Source organism: Schistocerca serialis, chromosome 1 (genome assembly GCF_023864345.2).
Source record: "Schistocerca serialis cubense isolate TAMUIC-IGC-003099 chromosome 1, iqSchSeri2.2, whole genome shotgun sequence".
Classification (NCBI taxonomy): domain Eukaryota; kingdom Metazoa; phylum Arthropoda; class Insecta; order Orthoptera; family Acrididae; genus Schistocerca; species Schistocerca serialis.
This window is the reverse complement of record NC_064638.1, coordinates 315,212,915-315,237,108: the sequence shown is the minus strand read 5'-3', so window position 1 is coordinate 315,237,108 and position 24,194 is coordinate 315,212,915. Positions and strand designations below refer to the sequence as shown.

Below are 24,194 nucleotides of genomic sequence, written 5' to 3'. Positions count from 1 at the left end.
CACAAGGTACTAATCAAGCACATCAAATTGAGCAAATGATTTCGCTGAGTACTTGTTGTCAAAGTGGTGGGATATGTAAATATTCATTAACAGATTATCATATCCTAAACTGAGTATTGGCATTCTACACCTCACTTTTCAAACATTTTATATTCCAAAACTAAACTAAATAAAAATGCATGAACATATGGTACATAAAGTTGTCTGTTTTCCATGTTAATGTTTTAATGCAACAATAAAGGAGGAACTTAAAAAATACATTTCTTACCAGCATTAGCCAATGGTTCCTTTATTGAAGCCACAGTTTTCTCGTGATAATTTCAAAGATTCCATACATCTGTTTTTCTCATTCTCTCTCTCTCTCTCTCTCTCTCTCTCTCTCTCTCTCTCTCTCTCACACACACACACACACACACACACACACACACACACACACACACACACACACACACCAGGGGAATAAAGATGCAGTGCAAACATAAAACATGAGTTAAACTCTTTTAATTACATCAAAATTATAATGCTCTATATAAAAATGACTGATCAGTACACTTTCTGGTAGCACTTCTTCTTTAAGTTTGTGTAAATTTATGTTTCTAAAGTGCACCAAACTTTTGAATGGTAACTTACACATGATAATCGTTTGTTTATATCACTGTTTTCACAAATACACACAGATGCACACATGCTTGTTGCAAGCCTGTACCTATATTTCAATATTATTGCTCCTGAGTGTTTGATTCAGAAGGCGAACCATTTGTAGAAACAGCTGGGGATTTGGCAACACTTTCATTGTTATCAGCAAGTTTTCTTGCAACAGTTGCGTAACTGCGTTGTTTTGTAGGCACTGACATAGTACGACCTGAAGGAGTAGTTGTGAGCGAAGGTGAGGGGCCACGCCTCCGCAGACTTGGGCTTACTTCTTGTTTGTCACTAATTTCACTCCTTGATTGTGTTTGTCTCTTCTGTGATTCCCTAATTGTAGTTCCGCGACCTCTTCCACGGCCTCTTTCACTTACACGTGCACCTCCACTGCCAGATGGAGTCTGTTGTGGTGTCATTTCCAATTTCATTTCAGTGACATACGAAAAAGGGTCTTCCATGGCCCCTTGACTTGATTTATTTTGCTTTTTCTTTGAACTGGTGTCTTCATCAGCTATTAAGTCAACTTTATCATTCTTTAAAAGCACTGGTGTTATTGGCACTTGCAGAGGAACAAGCTGGTCAGTCTTACAGCCTCCATCTTGCAAGAGCTGAGGTAGTAGCAGTTCTGGAAACAAATACATATACGTATTCATTTAAGCAAAATTTCTTCAAAAATTTATCATCTCTTCAGATTAATGCTTTCCTACAAAAGAGTGCAATACAGGCACTACCTTGTACTAAATGTGATATTGGATACGTATAATCAGTACCATGTACTACCGTATCTCACAGAAATAATAACTTTCTCAGTTATAGTAAGAGCAAAATGACATTAACAAATATGTTGATAACCTTGAGCAGCATATACATACGTTAAATCAAGAACTAACGAATGAACATAAGAAGAGATAAATACTTGAAAATAGCAGTCCAATATACCGCAGGAGTGTTACTGTGAATCGGATTTTTAAAAAAAATTTCAGTTTCAATATTTCATACACGGAGACACAAGCCCGTGATAGGTCAACTCATACTGTCCTTCACGGCACCATCACATCAGGGCGAATTCACACTGTTCGTCACGTCACGGCACGTCAAGTCAATTCAAGTCACGTGATCTCAACTCACATTGCTGTTCTTGACTCTTCTTTTTGCGGGAATTGCAATCTTCACAAAATGATTTGCAACTGTTTTATGCACGAAGTGCACATACACAACGTGGTAGCTTATGTGTGTGGATGCTGGAGTCCAAATTTGTAAGAAAGTGACATTCATTGGACTCAAAAGACTTGTATATCAGATAGGGGATACAGAAGTGCAAAACACCACACAGAAAGTGCGTGGATCCAAAAAAATATTGTGGTACAGAAGGGGAATTTTACACATTATACCAGGAGCCTGATGAAGAGGAATCTGCATTTTACAATTTGGAAAGCAGCATCATCAGTTTCCTCATTTGTTACCTCAAACTGCACCCAGAATTACTAAAAGGAACACAGTGTTACGAGCTGCCATCACCATGTGAAAATTTGGTTTAAGGTTAACTTCAGTCGCTAGTGCAGTGCAAATTTTTGTGCATTAGTCACATCTCCCTCGATTCCTTTCCCTTGAAGATATATAGGTTTTCTTTAGAAGTTTTACAGGTTTTCTTTACATGTTGTATTTGGCTTTTAGTTGTTCAAGTGCCTTATTTATACTGGGCTAGCTTGTGAACCCAAATAAATATTGACCACTGATGCCTGCAAAATTGTTTTGCACATAATTCATAGAGCTGCTTAACAATCAACAGGCTTGCCACAACAGGGTGTATAAGTGGACAAGGAAAAAAAAATTCCCGGATTTTTTCCCGGATTTCCCGGTTAAAAATTCACTTTCTCCCGGATGAAAACATACTTTTTCCGTGTTATTAAGTGACAGTATATATTCCCTCGGAACTGTAAAACTTATCAATCCTTTGAATGGTTATGTTTTTATACACGGCGTAGAATTTCCCGGCACTTTAGAAAACGAAACTCAGGGAAGAAAACCCCTTTTGGAAAGATTTTTGTTGTGCAGCAACATGCATGCATATTTCGTATTACGAAAGTATAAATTCGAATTCCAACGAACACCACATGCTACTTTCCGAACCATGTAATTGAGATTGCGATGCGCTTTTGTAAGCCACTCGTAGCTCATATCACGTGATCCCGCCAGCCGATGACAGCGGATATTCGGACCGCAGGACACGTGATGTAGTCAGCTAATAGCAACATCACTGTTAAGTAGCGCGGATACACATACAGGAAAAGTTAATGTTTTAAATTAATGTACATAGTGTTGCTACAAGAAATGCAAAGCTTTCACATATAATGTTGATATTTTTTGCGCTTGTTACACTTTAAGGTATATCACACAAATGTGCCATTAAAAATTTTAGACAAGTCCAGTGACCTGTCCTCAAAGCTTTCCACAAATAAATTAGCTACCGCAGAGGAGAGACAGCTCCCCGTAGCACTACATCAATTTGCTCATAATGATGATATGAATGTCTGATCTTCTGGGCTGGAAATACTTCTAAATGGCTCGTCATCAAACGCTCTGTGATTTAAGAAATTCATCTACATTCTCACACATAGTTCAACTTGTGAAAAAGGAAATTTACTTTGAAAGTAACGCTTTTCAAACGACCATTCGCAATATTTTCCCGCGACCTGTTAGAATTAGGTTCATTTCAGTAGTCGTCAGAGAGCGCCAGATAACTGGCGTCACAGCGCTTTGTCAGCTGCTACGACGCAGGAAGCCCGTATGTTCGTACGTGTAAAACATTAAAAGATCTTACATTATGTCATAAAAGAAAAGAAACGTCAGAGGATACTCCAAGAGCATCGGAATTTCGTGAACCATACTAAAATGGGACATTTACAGTGCATACTTAAAGAGCACATTCGTATATCTAGATTCCCAATGAAGTAGGCCTCGAACTGATATTAAGCTTTTCAGTGTGGGTTTCGGGATGTAAATTTTCTTTGAGTACCAGTACTGTATTAACTAATTTTTGATTCTTTATTGTGACATAATGCCATACGTGCTAGAAGATGAAAATGTGCACCTGAAATGCAGCGAACAGTTGAAATTTTCCAATAGTGAGGAATCAAACATTTCGTTTCGAATATATTGACTGCCTCAGCATAAAAAGTTAATAAAAGTCAAATTTCTGCAGCAAACCGACAAAACTAACTTCACTGCTCTACAAGGCGATTAATACATGACTGTCAGAAAAGTGGAAATAAAATAAAATATCGAACTAATAACGTGTATTAGCCTTCTGTAATTACGTGACTGTATTTTAATTCACTTGATAGCTCCTGGCCACAGAAATCCATTTTGTTTTCATTTGACGTGAGAGCAGTAAACGAAGAGGAAAGAGCAAAATCACAAAATGTAAACACGGGTCACGTGGAGACTACACACTTGCCCAATGCAACTCAGACTGCTCTGCGCATCAGCCTCGGATCTACAATATTTCCAAACCGGGACAATACTAAGATAGTAGCGCCCCACCCCCCTGCCCCTCGAGCATTTGAGATATGACATCAAAAATTTAAATATGTTCATTTTGTAGTGCACATCTTTCTGAAGAGTCTGATACATAAAACATATATGTTCGAGGAAATGTAAGACATGTTATTTGGTCTTAAGTGTGCCAGAGTGCACTGCCACCCCTCTTCATGCAGCATTCTTCTATCGCACGTCACTGTATTTCGCTCCGTGGAATTGAAACGTGTATATTTTGTACTGGATGCCATCAAACTCTGTTAAGGACAGTGGAAATTAAAATGTCCTGTGGTACCTCTCCTGCTCCCGGTCACACGGTTTGACATCCTGCCCCTCATTTTTTTTTTTAAACTAGCAATTAATACTAGATGGGATTATCTGTAACCGGGAGAACAAAAACTCTTCAGAAAATTTGCACTCTTTATTGCCTGTTAGCTAATAACTTTGTTTTGGGTGATACAAAATTACAAATAAGATACATAAACCAGTAAAGACAACAGACAAGCAAGACAGTACACATTTCTTCAATCCTTAGCTCCTAGCATTGTTTGCTCTCTAATCTTGCTACAGCTTTACATGGCGTGCTTTCCTTTTTGCGAAAGAATCTGTCACCTCATCAAAGTTCGTCAAACCTTTTGGCTACATGAAAAATCGAAATATCGTTGTCCAATACTGCGTAAGCTGCTAATACAAAAAGTACCAAAGACTGGTGTGGCTTCTCGGTCTGATTACATCTATTTTGTCATTGTCTGGTAGATAAACAAAATAGGCCTTTCTAACATTGCAGAAATTGTAACACATACCAAATAAACGAGACTGTTTTGGCACAAATGGTCATTCTTATAACACGACAAAATATAATTCACCAAGACCAACATAAAATGCCTATTAGGCCTATTACAAGCAAATAGCTTAATGTTAGGAAATAGTTTCACATTTCATTCATACGCTCCAGTTTCTCGAGCATGAGATCGAAAAGTAGTAGTACAAGATTTTTATATAAATTTGGAATCATCATGTTCTTCCCTAATTGGTGTGATGTCCCCGTTTCTTCTCCTTCCTCTTTCTAACAAAAAATCTCGTCATGACTAATTCTGGAACTATTCCTGCCTTTGTCAAAATTTATTTGCCGGTTAACTTCACTAACCCTGCCAGAATCACCAGTTTAGTTATCCCTGATTATTCTCCGGTTAGGCGTTGTTATGTTCCTACAAACCACTTTCCGCGCTACTTCCAGAATAGAAGTTACGTGGCTGCTAGACGGGGACTGTACAACTAGCCCTTACTAACGTATCGGCCTGGTCAAAAATTTTCTGACAAAATTTCATTTTCTTGGATACACTGAGAAGATAATAAGTAATCTATCTTGCTTGTTATTCCTGTCAGTCGTTTATTTCCACTCTGGTAGTCTGAATCTATGGATTTCAATAGTAATTATAACAACGCTGATCATTCGCAAATCCAGTCAACCACATAATCAGACTGCGGTTCGGCTTTATTCCGCTCAGCTTGTATAACCCGTCCCATTTTGCCTGCAGGAAAGTTTATTTCTAGTTGCGACGAGGACTCCCCTGACAGACATCACGTACACTATGCATGCATTCAAAAATTAACTTATGATTCATTCAGAAATCAATTTACAGAGTGTGTTCAAAAACCAACAAGGATGCGTTTCAAACTCAAAAGAGTAATCGATAGTCCAACGTGCGCTGGATGCTAGGAGCTTTGTGAAACAAGGGTTTTTTATTCTCAAGAATATGAATGACGACCAGTGAATTGGCCTTTTCACAACATTTGCTATCCAAGAGTTGTGGCATAAGTGATAGCAAGGATCAGCACAAATCACACAATTGGAGGAGCATAGCCTGTGTTAGTGACGAAAGCATGAACAAGGGAAGTTACTCATAGGATGTGGTGACTCCTTCCATCAATTCTATACGTAGCACCAGACGACAGGCTGCGCACACTGAAAACAAGCCCCTCCTACACCCTCACTGGTTCCTTCTCCCAGAAAGACAGCTTTGACGGCCACGGTTTCTGGACACCATGCATGCATGCCGAATCTTTGCTCAAGCAGTCTACTCCTGCGTCGACGAGGCAACACCTCTCGGCTGTGCTCTCAACAGAGCTCATGTTGTCTGCTGCACTTTGCTGGGGTATGGGCGAACAGCAGAATTCTTTATCCATTTTTAGTATTGGTGTTTTGTCGCGGTTCTTTTAACAAGAGTAGTGCTACCGCATTTTTCCACGCCGCCTTCCCAAGCTTTGTTCCCTCGAGGTGCTTCTATTGACTACAGGTAGTCAAAGCCTGATGCCAGATGCCTGGTTTCTTCTCTCAGTGTCAGCACTTGGAATGGTGCTTACAGTGTGGTGTAAATAGTGCAGTGCACACCAGGAGTAACAGGCAGGTTTATTACCATTCCACCACAGCTGTTTTGGCACCCACTTTGCTGCCAAATGCGCCACTGAAGCAGGTTTTCCCATGCTGAGCAAAGGTTGTAAGCCATTCCTAGTCTGGCCTCCAAGAGACTCCCCCCCCAAACTGAGGGCTCTCCTTGATTAAGAGATATTAACTTATTAAATTATACTGTAGTAGTTAGCTTTTAGGAATAATATCTCAGAACTATCTCATGCAGCTCCTCCAACATACCCCATTATTTATTGTCATCTCTCTTAATTAGTGCACCACTTAAGTATGTATTCACCTTGCAAGTATAGAAGGGAAACTAAATTGTTCCTTCACCAATGACATCCTCTGAACCAAAGCACCGAGTTTCATTACCAAAAGTAGCTGGTTTTTCTTTTTTATTATTCCGATTAGCACAGTCCTTGTGGTCGCGAAATCAGTTTCCATTAGGTTGGCCAAACGCATACTGCTCCCACCCCATCTGCCCCACCTGCTCCACCCCTTCCACACATGCAACCCCTCTGCACGCATCACCGCTCCCCTCACACAACCCTCCATGCAAGCCCTTCCTTCGCAAGATGACCACTACCCTCCTGCACCCCTCCCCACACTCCTCCCCATACACTGTCACCCCATGCATGCCAAATGCCCCTCTGAATCCCACCCACAGCTGCAGGCGCACCTGGACAAGCCAGAGTGCTACCGTGTGGCGTGCTAAACACTCCTTCCTATTGCACACAGTGAAGACTATTGCTTGGTCCACACTGTGCGTAACCTGCCAACCTCCTCTGCAATACTGCTTGCCAGCACCACCTCGCATACTGCAACACACTGCCTGCACTGTCACGTCACAATCTCACTGTCACACATTCCCACCCCCAACAGTGCTCATGCCCAACAGGCTCTCTAGCCAGCAGCCCTCATTACCCCTACCGCCCCAGAACTTTGGAGATGTCTGAACTCCACACGCACTTGTCGGCACGACAGAACTGCTCAACTCAGCTCATCAATAGGAACGCGCCTAGGACAAGCCGAGTCTGCAGACACACCCCCGGTCGCACTACTGCTCACTTGGCCTCCTCCAATCAGCGAGACCAACGCCTGTGGTTTGTTTCCGTTGAGGCAGTTTTCGCAGGTTGCTCTATCACAAGTAAATGGAATTCAGGATTGTTGTTGGCCACCTCGACCTGACCACCACTGCCCAAGTGCGGGATGTTATTTCACACCCAGCCCCTCCGGCAGCTACACTAAACTAAAAGAAAGCATCATATCCAGCTTCACACACTTGAGCCTGCAATGAGCAGGTCATTTGTTATCAACCAAAAGATGCAACGACACATGCCCATCCCTGTTGGTGGATCATATCCGAGCACTCGCCGAACCACAACCCTCCCTTCCCACCCTCATACAGGTTGCCCTGGCTTCACATGCCCATTTATTGCTAGGCAATGCAACAATATTGACCGTGTTCAAAATCCTGAATTCCTTACCTGTTGTGGCTGCAACGTGGAATGCCAGCTACCAATCCAAGGCTCCGGCCAGTTATTCACCCAGCCCTAGTTACCGAGTGTGTGAAGACAATCGCGCCACTTGCCACCGATGACCCTCTCCCCAGTACCGATGCCGCGATGTGTACCTGATTCTAATGTGCATGAGCTCCAAGATGGATGCATTTACAACCAGCGTTGCCCGTCTACACCTCAAGCACCCACTGCCAGGTGCGCACTGCCCTCGCATGCATGATGCTGCCCCAGGCAATAAGAGCTGCTCCTGCTGGTGCGATTCTAACCACTCACCTGACAATCACAAGCACCATGGACTAGGCACAGCTTGCTGGTACCACCAGAGGATTTGCTGAGAGTGTGGCCAACTGTAAACCTCAGTGGTCATGGTCACCAAATACCAGGAACCACTGGCAGTAGGCAGATTCAGTTGCTATCACATCACAGTGTCTATTTGTATGGGAACTTAGTGGTGCTAGTCTCTGTGTCCACTGCCACATCAATACCGGCTTTGTCTTTTCCATATTCCCTACGAACTATTCCTAAATCCCGGCCTGCCCTTTCAGCACGTCATCACCACTGCCAACAACTCAGCCACCCCTACTTACGGGGCGCATATCTGCTCATTCGATCTATGCTTCCAGCGACAACTTCTGCTGACCTCCACAGTTGTGGCCATTATCAACCACATTCTGGGTGCTGACTTCCTCAGCCATTACATTCTACTGACTGATACAGCGAAACACCATTTAACTGACAGCACCTCTGCTGGGACCGTCCATGACAGCTCCCACCCTGCCACATTTTTCACTGTGAAATAACTGACCCATATGCTCAGCTCCTTGCACAATTCCACCCTGCACCCCCAGAATGTTCAGCACAACATAATGCAATGCTTCACCACTACTGGGCCCCATGGTTTTCTTCTGCCATGCCCCCGCCCCCAGTGCAAAATCACATGAAAGGAGTTCTCAGAGCTGCTCACTGCTAGCATATTTCGACATTCAAAAGCCCCTGTGCTTCAACTGGTCATTCACCCCAAAAAAGTTTACTGGTACCCTTGTGGTGATTACCATAAACTCAACACCCACACCATCCCAGACCACTATCCCGTCTGACTCATCTGCACCTACAATGACGCCATTTTGGGAGCTACTATCTTTAGTAAGATAGATTGCACTAAAGACTACACACAAATTCCACTTGCCCCAGACAACTTTGAGAAGACAGCCATAATCACACCTTTCAGCCAGTTCGAGAGGGCATTCATGACATTTGGTCTCCGCAATGCCCCATAAACAAGGCAGCAATTTTTAGGCAACATCCTCTGGGACGTACCGGGGTGTACCGCCTACCTAGATGATACACGCTCTGGGACTCTACTCACAACCATCAACACCTATTTGAAATTTCTTTTTCTGCCTAAAGAAAGCTGGAGTGATTCTCTACATGACAAAATGCATTTTGAGGGGGAATGCAGTCGATTTCCTCAGACACTGTCTATGCTGCTGGCTCCTGCACCCTCCCGGAAACATTTCAGGCAGTAGCAGCACGCTTTACTACCTTCAACGGCCTCTGGTGTTTCATTGGCACGGTCAACTTTTCTGTCGCCCTCTTGAGGATGCTGCAGTCATCCTGGAGCCCCTTACTACAGTACCCCATGGCGATAAGAACAAAGGCAACAAGCTGGTTCCCTTGGGTCCAGACCACAATCGAGAACTTCAGAAAAACGAATCAGGACCTAGCCAATATAGCCTGTTTGCCCCATCCCCACTCTAATGGCCTCCCTTGCATTAGTAGTGGATGCAAATCAGATGGTTGTCGGGGCCATCCTACAACACGCGGACATCCGGCAACAACTTGCCTTCTTTCCGTCCAAGCTCTCTGATACACAACACCGGTGAGACGCATATAACCGCGAGCTGGTTGCAGTCCATGAAGCCATCCACTATTTCCAATCTTCAGTCAAGGGACGTATCTTTACAATCTTCACAGACCACTGCCCCTCGCCTCAGGTTTTTGCAGGAACGACATAGTCCAGATCTCAAATCTCACCTTGATAAGAGTATAATCCACAATTTACTACTGACATCCAGTACATTGCTGGCATTGATAAGATTGTGGCACATTGCCTTAGCCGCTTCTGTGTCATCACCCCACCCTTGGACTACAATGCACTGGCCACTGCTCAAATGGGGACCTGGACATAGTCCACACCCTTCCAAATGCAAATTCTGGCCTCAACCTCCATCTAAGATCCATGAGCAGCTCCGACCGTAAGACCTGGCGTGATGTCCTTGTGGATCCTTCACAACTTGATGATTCCAATGATTGCCGCCACCCCTTCCTCCCTTCCGCCTTCTGAAAACTAGCATTTGACCAACCTCGCACACCTAGGTGTCCCTACTTATGCCACACTTGTGAAGCAATACTTTGTCTGGCCAGGAATCCAACATGACTGCAGCAACTGGGCACGGTCCTGCGTTCTGAGCCAGTGCACCAAGGTTGGACGGCACATTCACTCCCCTGTGGCTGTCTTTCCCCACAAAACACCGGTTCACACACATTCACCTCACCACAGTCCACTATCCTCCTCCAATGGATGTCAATATCTGCTGACAATTATTGACAGATTTACTCACTGGTCGAAGGTCACTCCTACCCCTGACATTTCAACTGAAACTGTGGCTGCAGCCTTTGTTTGGACCTGGATGTCCTACTTCAGTTGCTCACACAACATCACTACACACCATGGTCCAAGTTCTCCTTGGCCATCTTCCAAACTCTGACAGCTACCTGCAGATCCAATTTCCACCATACCGCCAGCTACCACCCTGCAGCTAACAGCATGGTGGAGCGATTCCCCTGCACACATCGGTTGGTTGGTTTAAAAGAGGGGGGAAGGGACCAAACTGCTAGGTCATCGGCCCCTTGTTCTGAATAAAACAATGCCACAAGGGTGAGAATAAAACAAGCGAGACTGACAACACAAAATGGAGAGAAAGGAAAAACCACAAGAACGACGGAAGGGCAACAAACACTTAAATGAACGAAAGGGGAGAAGAAAACCACAGAAACGCAAGACAATGACAAAACAGATTACCATGGATGGCTGACCATGAGGATGAGAAGGAGAAGCCAGCCACTCTGCAACACATTAAAACCTCCACCCTACAAGCACTACAGTGGAGGACACAGGGGCACAAAGGAAATGCACTAAAACTTAGGTCAACTGATAAAACTCGCCCTCACGAATATAACGTAAAACTAAATCAGCCGATAAGGTGCTGTCAGATAAAATCAGCGGCAATGAGTCTGGTACCTGAAGATTTCATCGCAGGGCAGTCAAAAAGGGACAGTGCACAAGAATATGGGCCACTGTCAACCGTGTGCTGCATCATCACTGAGGCGGGTCTTCACAGTGCAGGAGGCAGCAGTCAGTCGCTCAAGCGTGGTCAATGATGGAGGACTGCCACACATTCGTAGTCTCCTTAATGGCATGCAGTTTGTTGTGCGTACTGAGACTAAGCCATTCCGTCTCCCAAAGCCAAAAAACCTGGTGGCGTAAAAACGAATGCAAGTCAGTTATTGGAATGCCGATCTCTGTAAGCAGTTTCCGTGTAGCCTGTTTGGTCAGCCTGTCAGCAAGTTCGTTGCCTTGGACTCCGACATTTACTGGGGTCCACACATAAACCACTGAACAAACGGACTGTTCCAGGCATAGATGGACTCATGGAAGGTCGCTACCAATGGATGATGAGGGTAGCACTGGTCGATAGCTTGTTTCTTCTGTGTACTGACTCCTTGACCATCCTACGACTCCCCAAGGCATGAATGGATGAGCTCAAGAGCATGAGATAAAGCCATGAGCTCTGCAGTGAAAACACTGCAGTCATCAAGCAAGGAATGCTGTTCAATATGTCCTCCGTGGACCTAAGTGAAGCCGACATGACCATCGGCCATCGAGTCATCAGTATAAACCACTTCATGGCCGTGGTACATGTCAAGAATCTAGAGGAAGTGACAGCAGAGTGCCGCGGGGTCAACTGAGTCCTTTGGGCCATGTGAAAAGTCCAGGCGAAGCCACAGCCTAAGTGTAAACCATGGAGGTGTACACGAATGAACCTCAAGTATAGGTGGTAAAGACAAGGACTCCAGTTCAGATAGAAGGGATCGGATGTGAACTGCAATTTTAAGTCCTGACCTGGGCTGCCGATGCAGGAGATGAACTGCCGTGGGTGGGAAAAGGAGATGGTAATTCAGATGCGCAGGAGAACTACAAGCGTGTGCAACATAACTGGCGAACAGTTGTGCATAGCTGACCAGCAATGGAGGGACTCCAACCTCCGCCAGGAAAATTGTCACTGGACTTATCCTAAAAGCTCCCGTCGCTAATTGAACACCACAGGGGTGCACTGGGTCAAGTAAATGCAATGCTGAGGGCGCCTCCGAACCATAAACCAGACTCCCATAGTCAACGCGGGATTAAACAAGGGCTCTGTAAAGCTGCAGCAGGGTAGAGCGATATGTATCCCAGTTGGTGTTGCTCAGGCAGCTGATGGCATTGAGGTGCTCCCAGCATTTCCACTTAAGCTGACGAAGGTGAGGTAGCTAAGTCAATCGGGTATCGAAAACCAGTCCTCAAAATTGATATGTCTCCATTACAGTCAGGGGATCCGCAGTAAGGTAAAGTTCTGGTTCCGGATGAACGGTACGATGCCTACAGAACTGCATAACACATGACTTTGCGGCCGAAAACTGGAAACCGTGGGCTAGAGCCCATGACTGTGCCTTGTGGATGGTTCCCTGTAGGCACCGCTCAGCAACACCAGTACTTATGGAGCAGTACGAAATTCAGAAGTCATCTGCATACGGAGAGGGCGAGATGGATGGCCCTACAGCTGCTGCAAGACCATTAATGGCCACTAAAAATAGAGGTACATTCAATACAGAGCCCTGCGAGACCCCATTCTCCTGGATATGGGGGGAACTATGGGAGGCACCAACTTGGACATGGAAAATATGAAGTGACAGGAAATTCTGGATAAAAATTGGGAGCAGGCCTCGGAGACCCCATTCGTATATTGTGGCAAGGATAAGATGTCGCTAGTTGGTGTCATACGCTTTTCGTAAATAAAAAAAGACAGCGACAAGGTGTTAGCATCTGGAAAAGGCTGTTCAGATAGCAGGCTTGAGGGACACAAGATTATCAGTGGTAGAGTGACCCAGGCGGAAACCGCCCTGGCACGGAGCCAGTATGCCACGTGACTCCAGGACCCATCCCAACCATTGAAACACCATACATTCCAGCAGCTTACAAAGAACGTTGGTGAGGCTGATGGGCCGATAGCAATCCATATCAAGCAGGTTTTTGCCGGGTTTGGACACTGCTATGATGGCGCTCTCCTGCCAGTGCGATGGAAAGATGCCATCACACCAGATCCGGTTGAAGATTGTGAGGAGATGTCGCTTGCAGTCAGACGAGAGATGTTTAATTATCTGACTGTGGATCCAATCTGGCCCAGGAGCAGTGTCGGGGCAATGTGCAAGGACACTGACGAGCTTCTACTATGTAAATGTGGCGTTATAGAGTTCACTGTGGTGTGTAGTGAACAAGAGGACTTTCTTTTCCATCCACTGTTTGAGAGTGCGAAAAGCTGAATGGTAATTTTCCGACAAAGAGGCTCGCGCAAAATGCTCGGTAAACTGCTAGTTAATCCCATTTGCGTCGGTAGATAATATGCCATTTATGTTAACACTGGGAACACCTACAGGGGTCTGGTACCCAAAAACTCGTCTGATCTTTTCCCAGACTTGGGAAGGTGACGTATAGCACCCAATGGTCGAGACACATCTCTCACAACACTCCTGTTTCCATTGTCTGATAAGCTGGTGAACGCGGGCATGGAGCCGTTTAAAGGCTATGAGGTGCTCCAGGGAATGGTGCCGCTTATGCCACTGTAGAGCTCACCGACACTCGGTAATTGCCTCAGTGACTTCCAGCGATCACCAAGGGACTGAGTTTTGCTGGGGGCACCCTGAAGAATGAGGGATCATGTTTTCCACCGCAGGAACGATCGTAGTTACCTGCTCAACCATGACAACTATGTTACCAGGTGGGGGAGATTCAATGGTGACAGCAGAGATGAAGGCTTCCCTTCTGCCTTGTTTAAAGCCCATCTGGGCAGGTGTCCATGGGCCTGACAACGCGGCAGTGACAGGAAGATGGGCAAGTGGTCACTACCACACAGGTCGTCATGTGCTCTCCAGTGGATAGATGGGAGAAGGCCAGGACTGCAAACTGAGAGATCAATGGCCAAATATGTGTGATGTGCTACAATTAAATGTGTGGGGGCAGCTGTATTTAAGAGGAAGAGGTTGAGCTGTGACAGTAAATTTTTGACTTCTCTGCCTCGGCCGGTAAGCACGGTGCCACCCCACAAGGGGTTATGAGTGTTAAAATCTCCCAAAAGTAGGAAAGGTTTAGGAAGTTGATCAATTGGTGCAGCCAATGCATTCTCTGCCTCGGCCGGTAAGCACGGTGCCACCCCACAAGGGGTTATGAGTGTTAAAATCTCCCAAAAGTAGGAAAGGTTTAGGGAGTTGATCAACTGGTGCAGCCAATGCATTCAGGGGTACTGCACCATCTGGCGGAAGATATATGTTGCAGACAGTTATTTCCTACGTCGTCCTTACCCTAACAGCCACAGCTTAAAGATGGGTTTGAAGGGGTACAGGTTCACTGCATATTGAGTTCAGGACAGACACGAACTCCACCTGACACACTATCATAGTCACTACGGTTCTTTTAACATCACCTATAGCCGTGGAGAGCAGGGATCTGTGTGTCTGGCAATGCAGAAAGCAGGTGTAAAGCTTAAGAGTTACTGCAGCTCAGCCAGGTGGTGGAAAAAACCTTCGCAATTTCACTGGAGGATGACGTTATCGTGAGGCTGGGAGGGCATGAAGCACGCAAGGAGGCAGGTTATGCCTCAGGGTCACCTGCTGCCACCGATTGAGTATTTGCAGCCATTTCTAAGGTGGATGAGCCATCAGTGAGATCCAGGTCCGCAGGGAATGCTAAGATCTCCACCGCATCCTCAGATGCAGTATTGATAGGAATGGTGGAGTTGGGGCCACCAGAGGGTCCTGTTTCTTAGCAGACTACTACTTACTTTGCTTATGTTCTTGCTTCTCTTTAAGGGGCTTGCTGGGAGGATTTCTCCGAAGCAGCTTCAGGCACGGAGGAGGCTGTTGCTTCTCCGGTAGGGGAGGATGGGATCGATGTCCCCTGCATTTGGGGGACCTTGCTCCCAAGTAGGTGTTTTGGGAGCAACGGAGGAAGATTTGCCCCCTACCATCAACGGGGCAGATGTATTCTGGTGGCCTGGAGGGCCCACTGTTCCTGGCACAGAGTGAGGAACCACTGGCACTTGGGATGGCGATGGCAACATAGCTGCAGCTTATGTCAACGTCAACCGAATGGGGTGTAAGCTTTCGAATTTGCATTCAGCCTCTGTGTAAGTCAACCAGTCCAGGGTCTTGTACTCCATGATTTTCTGCTCCGTTTGCAGTACTCGGCAGCCTGGTGAGCAGGGGGAGTGGTGCTCTCCATAGTTGATGCAAGTGCGAAGTGGTGCACATGGAGTATCTGGGTGCAGAGAAAGTCCGCAGTCTAAACATGTGCAGCGGGAAGACGTGCCTGAACTTCCAGCACTTAAAGCACCGCATAGTGGGAGGGACATATGGTTTAATGTCACAGCGGTAAACCATCACCTTGATCTTTTCAGGCAATGAATCACCATCAAAGGCGAAGACAAAGGCAGCGGTAGCAACCCTGTTTCCTTTGGGTCTGTAAACGCGCCGGATGAAATGTACACCCAGCCGTTCTAAATTGGCGCGGAGCTCGTCATCAGCCTGCAAGAGGAGATCGATGGAAAATGATCTCCTGGACCATGTTGAGGCTTTTATGGGGAGTGACTGAAACAGGAATACCATCCAGCTTGTCACAGGCGGGATTGGGCTGGGGATGCTGTCTGAATCAAGACTGTGCTGTTTCGCATCTTGGGCAGTGCTGTCACTTCTTCAAACTTTCCCTCACGGCGCTCAACAAAAAATTGAGGTTTCGTAGGTAGAAAGGAGTACCCATCAGTTCTGCTACCAACTAAAAACTGAGGCCGATATGGCTATCTCCGTTTGTAGTCCTACGTTCCTCCCATGGTGTAGCGAGGGAGGGAAACGATTTAGGGTCATACCTGTCGGCATTGTATTCGATCTTGCCCTTCTTAGAGACTGCTGGTGCCGTATGGTCACCAGCAAGAGATGACTTACACTTCATTGCAGATCATCCACCCTGATGCCACCCACTCCGATCAGTGGCTCTCCCCACGGGTGCCACCCAGCCACATCAAATGCCAACTGGCATGATGGCCATTGCTGGAAATCCTGATGACCCAGGAAGACAGGCATTTACTCCTTGGCATACGGAGGGACTTTACAGCTCAGGCATCAGCAGTGCGATCCCTGTATTGTCAGGTGGCTACCACCAAATGGGTACATGACGGCCCCACCACAACAGACTAGCTACCATGCTAGATATTAGGCGCAATGAAATCCAGTATTGTCATGGGCACAAAAAATGACAGGAAACAACAGAAGAAGATGACATACGCCAGAAAGTGTCCTCGCCCAAATAGTTGAATCGCAGGTGGAGATGCAAAGCCATGACAAGTGATTCAGGAGATTGAATCTAGGGGCACTATGGATAGCTCATGCACCACGTTAGGCGTCCTTCTCCATATGGCTGAGACTCCTTTTAGTGGCCTCTTATGACAGGCAGGAATACCTCGAGCCTATCCTAACCCCCGGACCTGCAGGGGGTCCCCTGCACACGTAAGACCGCCCTAACATGTTATTCTTCTGAATGGTCTGCTGCCCTATCCTTGGTACTTCTAAGCCTGCAGATCACACAAAAAACCCACCTCCGAAACCTACTCCTGAGGTGGTATACAGACAGCCACTCGCCATTCCTGGCGATTTTTTGGAAGTGACCTCGTTTCCTCCTGATAGTGCAGCAGGTTTCATGCAGCAGCTCCAGGGCATTATGGCCCAGCTATGACCGACACCTCAGCAACGTTATGGTGAGCAACATCGATTGTGACCTCACAGCATGCACACATTATGCCTCGGGTGTATGCATACCAGCCGTCACTCTATCCTCAGTATTTGGGCCTGCACTTTGTGTTGCGACACATGGAAAAGACATTCTCCATTCGTCTAAACGGGTTGCAACAACTATCTCCACACACAGGTTCAAGCTGGTCTATATGCAACAGCTCCCTCCAGGCAATGAACACCAGCAACATAGAGGTGGAGTTTCCCCCTCCACCATTGGTCCGAGTCTCTAACGCATACAGCATCCCGCCCCCAAAGACACCTGATACTCTCAACAGGTGTCATCAACCCTACTGCAAGCATCTGCAACACTAGAGGAGCAATGCTATGTCACACACTCCCAACTCCACGCACAGGAGCTACCCATGCCCCTCCTCTCACCAAAGATGTTTTCCTCTCTAAACGAGGGAATGTATGGCGACTTCGTCCATAGTCTCTACCTGGAGCAGCAGACCATGCGCTGTGTAGATGGGAAACCAGCCCATCAACACTCTCACTGGTCAATTCCTCCAGAGGGAGAGCTAACGCGGGCATGGTTTCCAGATGGACAAATGCTGAACCAGAGTGATCAATCCGTTCTAATGAGGCAACACCTCTCAGCCATGTTCTCAGCATCTTGTCCGCACACTGCCACATTGCTCGCATTGTCATCTGTTGCACCTCACCAGCATATAGGCGAACAACAGAATTCTTACCTCACATTCAGTGTCAAGTATTCTGTCATGGTCAATTTAACGAGGGAAATGCTGCTGCAGTTTTCCATGCTGTCTTCCTGAGCTGTGTTCCCTAGAGGTCTTTCTATTGACTGCGAGTGTACAAAGCCTGACACCGGATGCCTGGTTGGTACTCCCAGTATCAGCACTTTGAATACTGCATACAGTGGGGTGTAAATAGCACAGTGGACACCAGAAGTACCACATGGGTTTATTACCATTCCATCCCCAGCTGTTTTGGCACTTCCTTTGTCGCCAAGCACACCACCAAAGCAGGTTTTCCCACACCACCAGACTACACTAAACAAAGGCTGTAAGCCACTCATGGTCTGCCCTTCCAGATACTCCAACCCAACCAATTGCCCTCCTTGATTAAGAGGTATTACCTCATTAAATTTTACTCTATCTAGTTGTTAATTTTTAGAAATAATATCTCAGAACCAGATTGCATAGCTCTTCTAGCATGCCTTATCATTTATTGTCATCTCTCTAATTAGCACACAGCTTATGTATGTAATGTGTGACACAGAATAATGGGAATGTTTGAAATTAGTGGCAGCCATGGGCAGATGGGAGCACTGCGGGTTTGTGACAGTTAGCAAGTAAACAGTCTGCCATTTCAGTAATCACAGATCAGTGGAACAGACAACAACACGAGTTAGCCATAAAAATGTTATATAAAAACAATGATAGTTTGGTAGCAGTGCAGAGGGAGTTTTGATATTTTTATAATTTAGGATGTCATTATGCAGTTCCATTGAAACACGTGATAAAATGTCGGATTAATAACTTTGAAGAGACTGGATCTGCCCTCAAGAAGAAACCAAATGGATGAGCAACAAGTGTGAATTCTCCACTGAACATTGATGCTGTATGCAAGTCTGTCATATGGAGCCCATGATGTTCAATTCGTAAGCACACAGCAGTGGTTGGTATGTCCCAGGAGAGTGATCGCCGAATTCGTCATCTTGATTTAAAATGTCATCCATACAAACTACAGACTGTGCAACAATTACTGGTTATGAAGAGGATTATGTCAACAAATCATAAAAATTAACAATGACGATGAATTTCTAAACAAGTTGTGGATGTCGGATGAAGCACATTTTCGTCTCGCAGGTTATGCGAACAAACGTAACTACCGTTACTGGGCAAACACAAATCCTAATGATGTTCATGAGCATCTTTTACATGCTAGTAAGGCGACAGTATGGCGTGTTGTTTCATCACATGGGATTATCAGACTGAATTTTTTCGCAAATGAACAGGGAAACATAATAACCGTCAATGCCGATCATTACATGGTGCCATTACCAAACGTTCAAGAAGCCAGGTATCAAAAGGATGGAGCGACATCACACCACACTGCGTGGCAATGAATGGCATATGTGCGAGAATTGTTAGGCAACCATGTGACCTCACGATTCAGTAACATTCCCTGGCCCCCTAGATCACCAGGTATATCCATTTGTGATTTTTTCTTGTGGGGCTACCTCAAGAGCAAAGTCTATATGACTCGATTCCTGGATGAGTTAAAACCGAGAATTCAGGATTCAATTCACAGTATCCCAGCTGAGATGTTTCAGCAATCCATGAGGAATCTCAACAGCAGATTTCACAAATGTATTTGTACAGGAGGACGCCATCCAAAGGATGCAATTTAAAAAAATGATAAATGCCATCAATGTTTCGTAAATGGCAAAGTTGTAAGATTTCAATTAGTATAAATGCAATTTCTTTCCTTCATCACTTCTAGTTTCATTGGATTGTGGAAATGTTCCCATTTTTCTGTGTCACCCTGTATATCCCTTACGAGTATAGAGGGGAACCTAAATCATTCTTTCAGGGTCATTCCACATCAAACCCTTGGTCCCCAACAGACCACCTGCAATCTGAATAAAAGTTTGCACAAGCATTTCGTATAGAATAAACCAAAGCTCTCTAAAATTTGAGTTCAAGGTATAAAACTTCACGGTTTTATGAGGCATTTAGTGCGAAACTACAAACTGTTGTGCGAGCTCTATGACAGTTTTGGCAAAACTGAAGATGGCTTATAAACCAAAGGTAATAGTAGTCCAAAGGAGATATTTGGAAGCAACACACAATATTTTCTGAACATCAACATGTTAAAATTATGAGGGTGTGCACCATTCATCGTTTTTGGTGCTACATGAGGTCGAAGTTGGGGGGGGGGGGGGGGGGGGGGGGGGGGGGAATCAATTGTGACAATTTTCCAATTATCTTGAGACTGCAATAATTTTTGGACAAAATATGTAACTGCAATACTTACATGCGAGTGTGTTAAAAGTTACTAATAATATGTAAACAGCACCACGAGCCTAATACAGTTAGCTGGAGGTAAATGGTTCATATTTAACCCAGGACATGAGTGATAGCTTACAATAGTTGTTTGTTTGTTTGTCTATGTTCATTACTAACAGTTAGTGCTTTCCAATCGTTCAAAAGCATCTACTAACTTTTTCCATTGCTCTGTGTCCCAAGATATTGTTGCCGCAATGGTTCATTACACGATTCGACGTCATCTCGCTATCTTCTTCCTCGTTTTTTCTTTCAGGGGAAGTTAGTCTACTGTTAATTTGTTTGTAAATAAACACAGAGCACCCACACAATATACAGTGTCCAGAATTCGCAATTAAGAAATCAACCACACATAACAAAAACCTGAATGATGTTACACACTTTTTCCACAGAAGGGTTTGAAGAACTGCATTTCACAGCATCCAGACAGCACTGGATACTACACAGCCATTTTAGTCATGAGAATGTAAAGTGAAATAACAGTTCAGCATACACGAGGCAGAAGATAAGCATGTATATAATGGAGTATCACAATGCAACATTTTGCTTAACTAGACCACTGATACAGCAAATCACAACTTTTACCGTTTTCATTCTTTTACCTTGACATCTGGTTTGTACTTTATGGACTATATCAAACTGAAAGCTCATTAATTGCACTTTAATTGAGATGCGAAATCTGAGTTGAGCTCCTCTGTAAAGCTTTGAATTGTGGGACTAATTTATTTGTAGAGATCCCTAACAAACTTCTTACATTACAGTTAATTTTCTGACAAGTAGCTGATCCAGTAAGATTATGCTACTAATTTGATAAAACTACACCTTCATGAGAGCTTTAATGGCTATTTAGATGCACAGAAGTACTTGAGACATCTTTACTCATTCACTGTTGATTGAAGTATTCTATTGTTAATTTATTGGGAACATATAATCACTTCTTCTAAACGCTTACGGGTAACAACTATTTGGCATAGCTGTATGAGCCTGTAACATTTCTGGCACTGAGCGAGTAATGATACCTTTTGAAAATAACTCTCCAAAAACTGTTGTTGTGGGTGGATATTTTCCCCCAATACCTTTCATGACTACAGCTACTCGAAGAATAATATTTGAATTATAGTGAAGCCAATACACAGTATGGCTAGCCGCTTTGTTACTCTCACATTCGATTTCGTAGTTTGGATAAACGATGTCCAAAATTTCACCATTCTTTTCTTTCTAGTGAATTCCTACAAATGATAAAAAAAATGGAAATGTTTAGCTATGAACTCTGCACCTTCAGATTAGTACTCCATTCCTCTAACCATTTTGCCAAGATACAGCAGAACGCTGAGTCCTTATTGTGGACAAAGATATTGTATGGCTTTTATCATCATTCGAAATGTGTGAAGTTATCATCTCAACTTGCAAAAGACAAATATGTGCAATTTAAAAAACCCTAGTTGGTACAATTGGTCTTTCATTTTTAGTTAAGCCTGAGTGGAAGATAGTGAGCAATTACAAGCAAATTCTCAGAATTTTTATAGCCTCTATGCCTCATATTTGTTGGTATCCAGATGCTGTCGTCGTGATTCAAACATTCAGGCAGGTCCATAATATGTGTCATAAAGTAAGCAATCTTTAGCACATGGCACATAGGTAAATATGGAGAGAGCATCAGATATCTCTCAATTCCTCAATCAATGACCCACTTCCTCTGTCTGATGTCACATCCTGAACCGTTTTTTTAAGCTGCTTTAGTTGAATGGTCTGATTTTTTCTGTCATTTTGTCTAAAGTATCCCAGTTTTTTGCTGTTGATTGTACAATAATCTAAACTGATATAATTTAAAACTGGAGAATAATTCTGCCTTATGCAAGACATCATAGTTTTATCATTACCCAAACATGCTTTAGCACTTCACATGATCGAGCGAGGTAGCACAGTGGTTAGCACACTGGACTTGTATTCTGGAGGATGACGGTTCATACCTGCATCCGGTCATCCTGATTTAGGTTTTCTGTGATTTCCCTAAACCACTTCAGACAAATGCCAGGACGGTTCCTCTGAAAGGGCACAGCCGACTTCCTTCCTCATCCTTCCCTAATCCAATTGGATTGATAACCTCACTGTTTGGTCCCATTCCCTCAAATCAACCAACCACTTCACATGCAATCTTCAGTGGGATTTTGTGTTCACTTTCTTTTTCGCATGAAGCTATTAGTCATGTATACTGGTACCCTGATATCCACCACACATTCTACAGCCTGCCATTGTTTATTTTATGATGTCACTGGTCTTGCTTCTCTTGTTTGTGGCACGTTAAAGCACTTACTACTTTTGCTCTTGTCACTTCTTGCTGTTATACATGTTTGTTTTGTATAATTCTCCAGCAAAGCACAAGGTTTCTGCAGCCATAATAGGAAAGTGAATACATATTCAACTATTTAAACACTTTAAAACATATCATACTTATTCACGTTAATATGCCAGTAAGGATGTATCTAACAACACATTTTATAAAATTTGTTGACTAAAGCCAGAACACATGATCTCACTTTACTGATGTCGAATCACTTCTATAGGAGTCTAATCACGCAAGCGTGCCATGTGTCTGGCACACTACATGCCTCGTCACCTGACAAAATACATCAATGGGTGCCCTGCCTCAGGTGTCTTTTCTGACTGTGTATATGGACTTTCCTCTGAAAGGAGGATGAGGAGTATGAAAAATAAAACTCAGAAGTAATAATCCACATTTCAGGTGGTACTCAATCATACTCCCGTGAATGAGAGGTAGACACAGTGTCATCTGAAGCTTGTTAAAATACACTTCTTCTTCCTTACCATTGGAGAGATCATCATTGCTGATTCGCAGTGATTCAACTTCCATCTCCAACTGAGATGCTCGATTCTCAGATTCCTTTAATGCACTAGAAATTTTCTTAAGGTGTTCTTGGAGTGATTTTTGTATGCGACACATTACGAAAACATCACATTCCTTGTCCGAGATCCTGGAACAGAAATTTAATTACCTTTATAGGAACAATTTAAAATATTTTGGTATAAATTTTTTACAATTTACTGTAAAATAAAAACTAAAAAAGCACAACTTGTCATGGAAATAGACTTACTGGAACAAAAAAGAACAGTTTTATGTCTTGAATTTACATGTACATTTGAAACAAGTTTCACTTTATCTGCCACATTGCCGTTTTTTTACTCCCTGTTTCTCAGTTCTAGACAAATTTTGAAACAATATTATTATGCGTGTGTCTGATCACATTCAGGGGCCTTTTTTTCTATCTTACCTTTCTTTTATTTAACAATATTATAAAAAGGATAGTTGCTACTCATCATATAGCAGAGATGCTAAGTTGCAGGTAGCCACAACAAAAGGACACACACACACACACACACACACACACACACACACACACACACACACAAGACCACAGTTTATGGCATCTGAAGCCTGGATTTTCCGTTGTTTCATTTCTTCTTTATTTATTTTTGTGTTGGTAGATGCAGACAAATGCCCAAAGCCATTTTAAATGCCAAAAATCTGGGCACTTATAAAAATAAGTATTTTTTAGAGTTTCTACTGCTGCTGCTGCTGCTGCTGCTGCTGCTGCTGCTGCTGTTGTTGTCGGGGTCTTCAGTCCAGAGACTGGTTTGACACAGCTCTCTGTGCTACTCTGTCCTGTGCAAGCTTCTTCATATCTGAGTAACTACTGCAACCTACATCCTTCTGAATCTGCTTAGTGTATTCATCCCTTGGTCTCCCTCTATGATTTTTACCCTCCACACTTCCCTCCAATACTAAATTAGTGATCCCTTGATGCCTCAGAACACGTCCTACCAACTGATCCCTTCTTCTAGTAAAGTTGTGTCACAAATTCCTCTTCTCCCCTATTC

General features: G+C 44.1%; 1 protein-coding gene across 1 annotated transcript in view; it reads right to left on the bottom strand.

Moving 5' to 3' along the window:
* Positions 1-415: 415 nt before the first annotated feature.
* Positions 416-24,194, bottom strand: part of LOC126469730 (BRISC complex subunit FAM175B-like) — a 133,548-nt gene continuing 109,769 nt past the window's right edge. Inside the window, exons 6-7 of the mRNA XM_050096933.1 lie at positions 23,124-23,290; positions 416-1,270 (exon numbers count right to left, since the gene is read on the bottom strand). Coding sequence (XP_049952890.1) covers positions 720-1,270; positions 23,124-23,290 — 718 coding nt within the window. The 3' untranslated portion in view covers positions 416-719. The remainder of the gene's footprint in view (positions 1,271-23,123; positions 23,291-24,194) is intronic.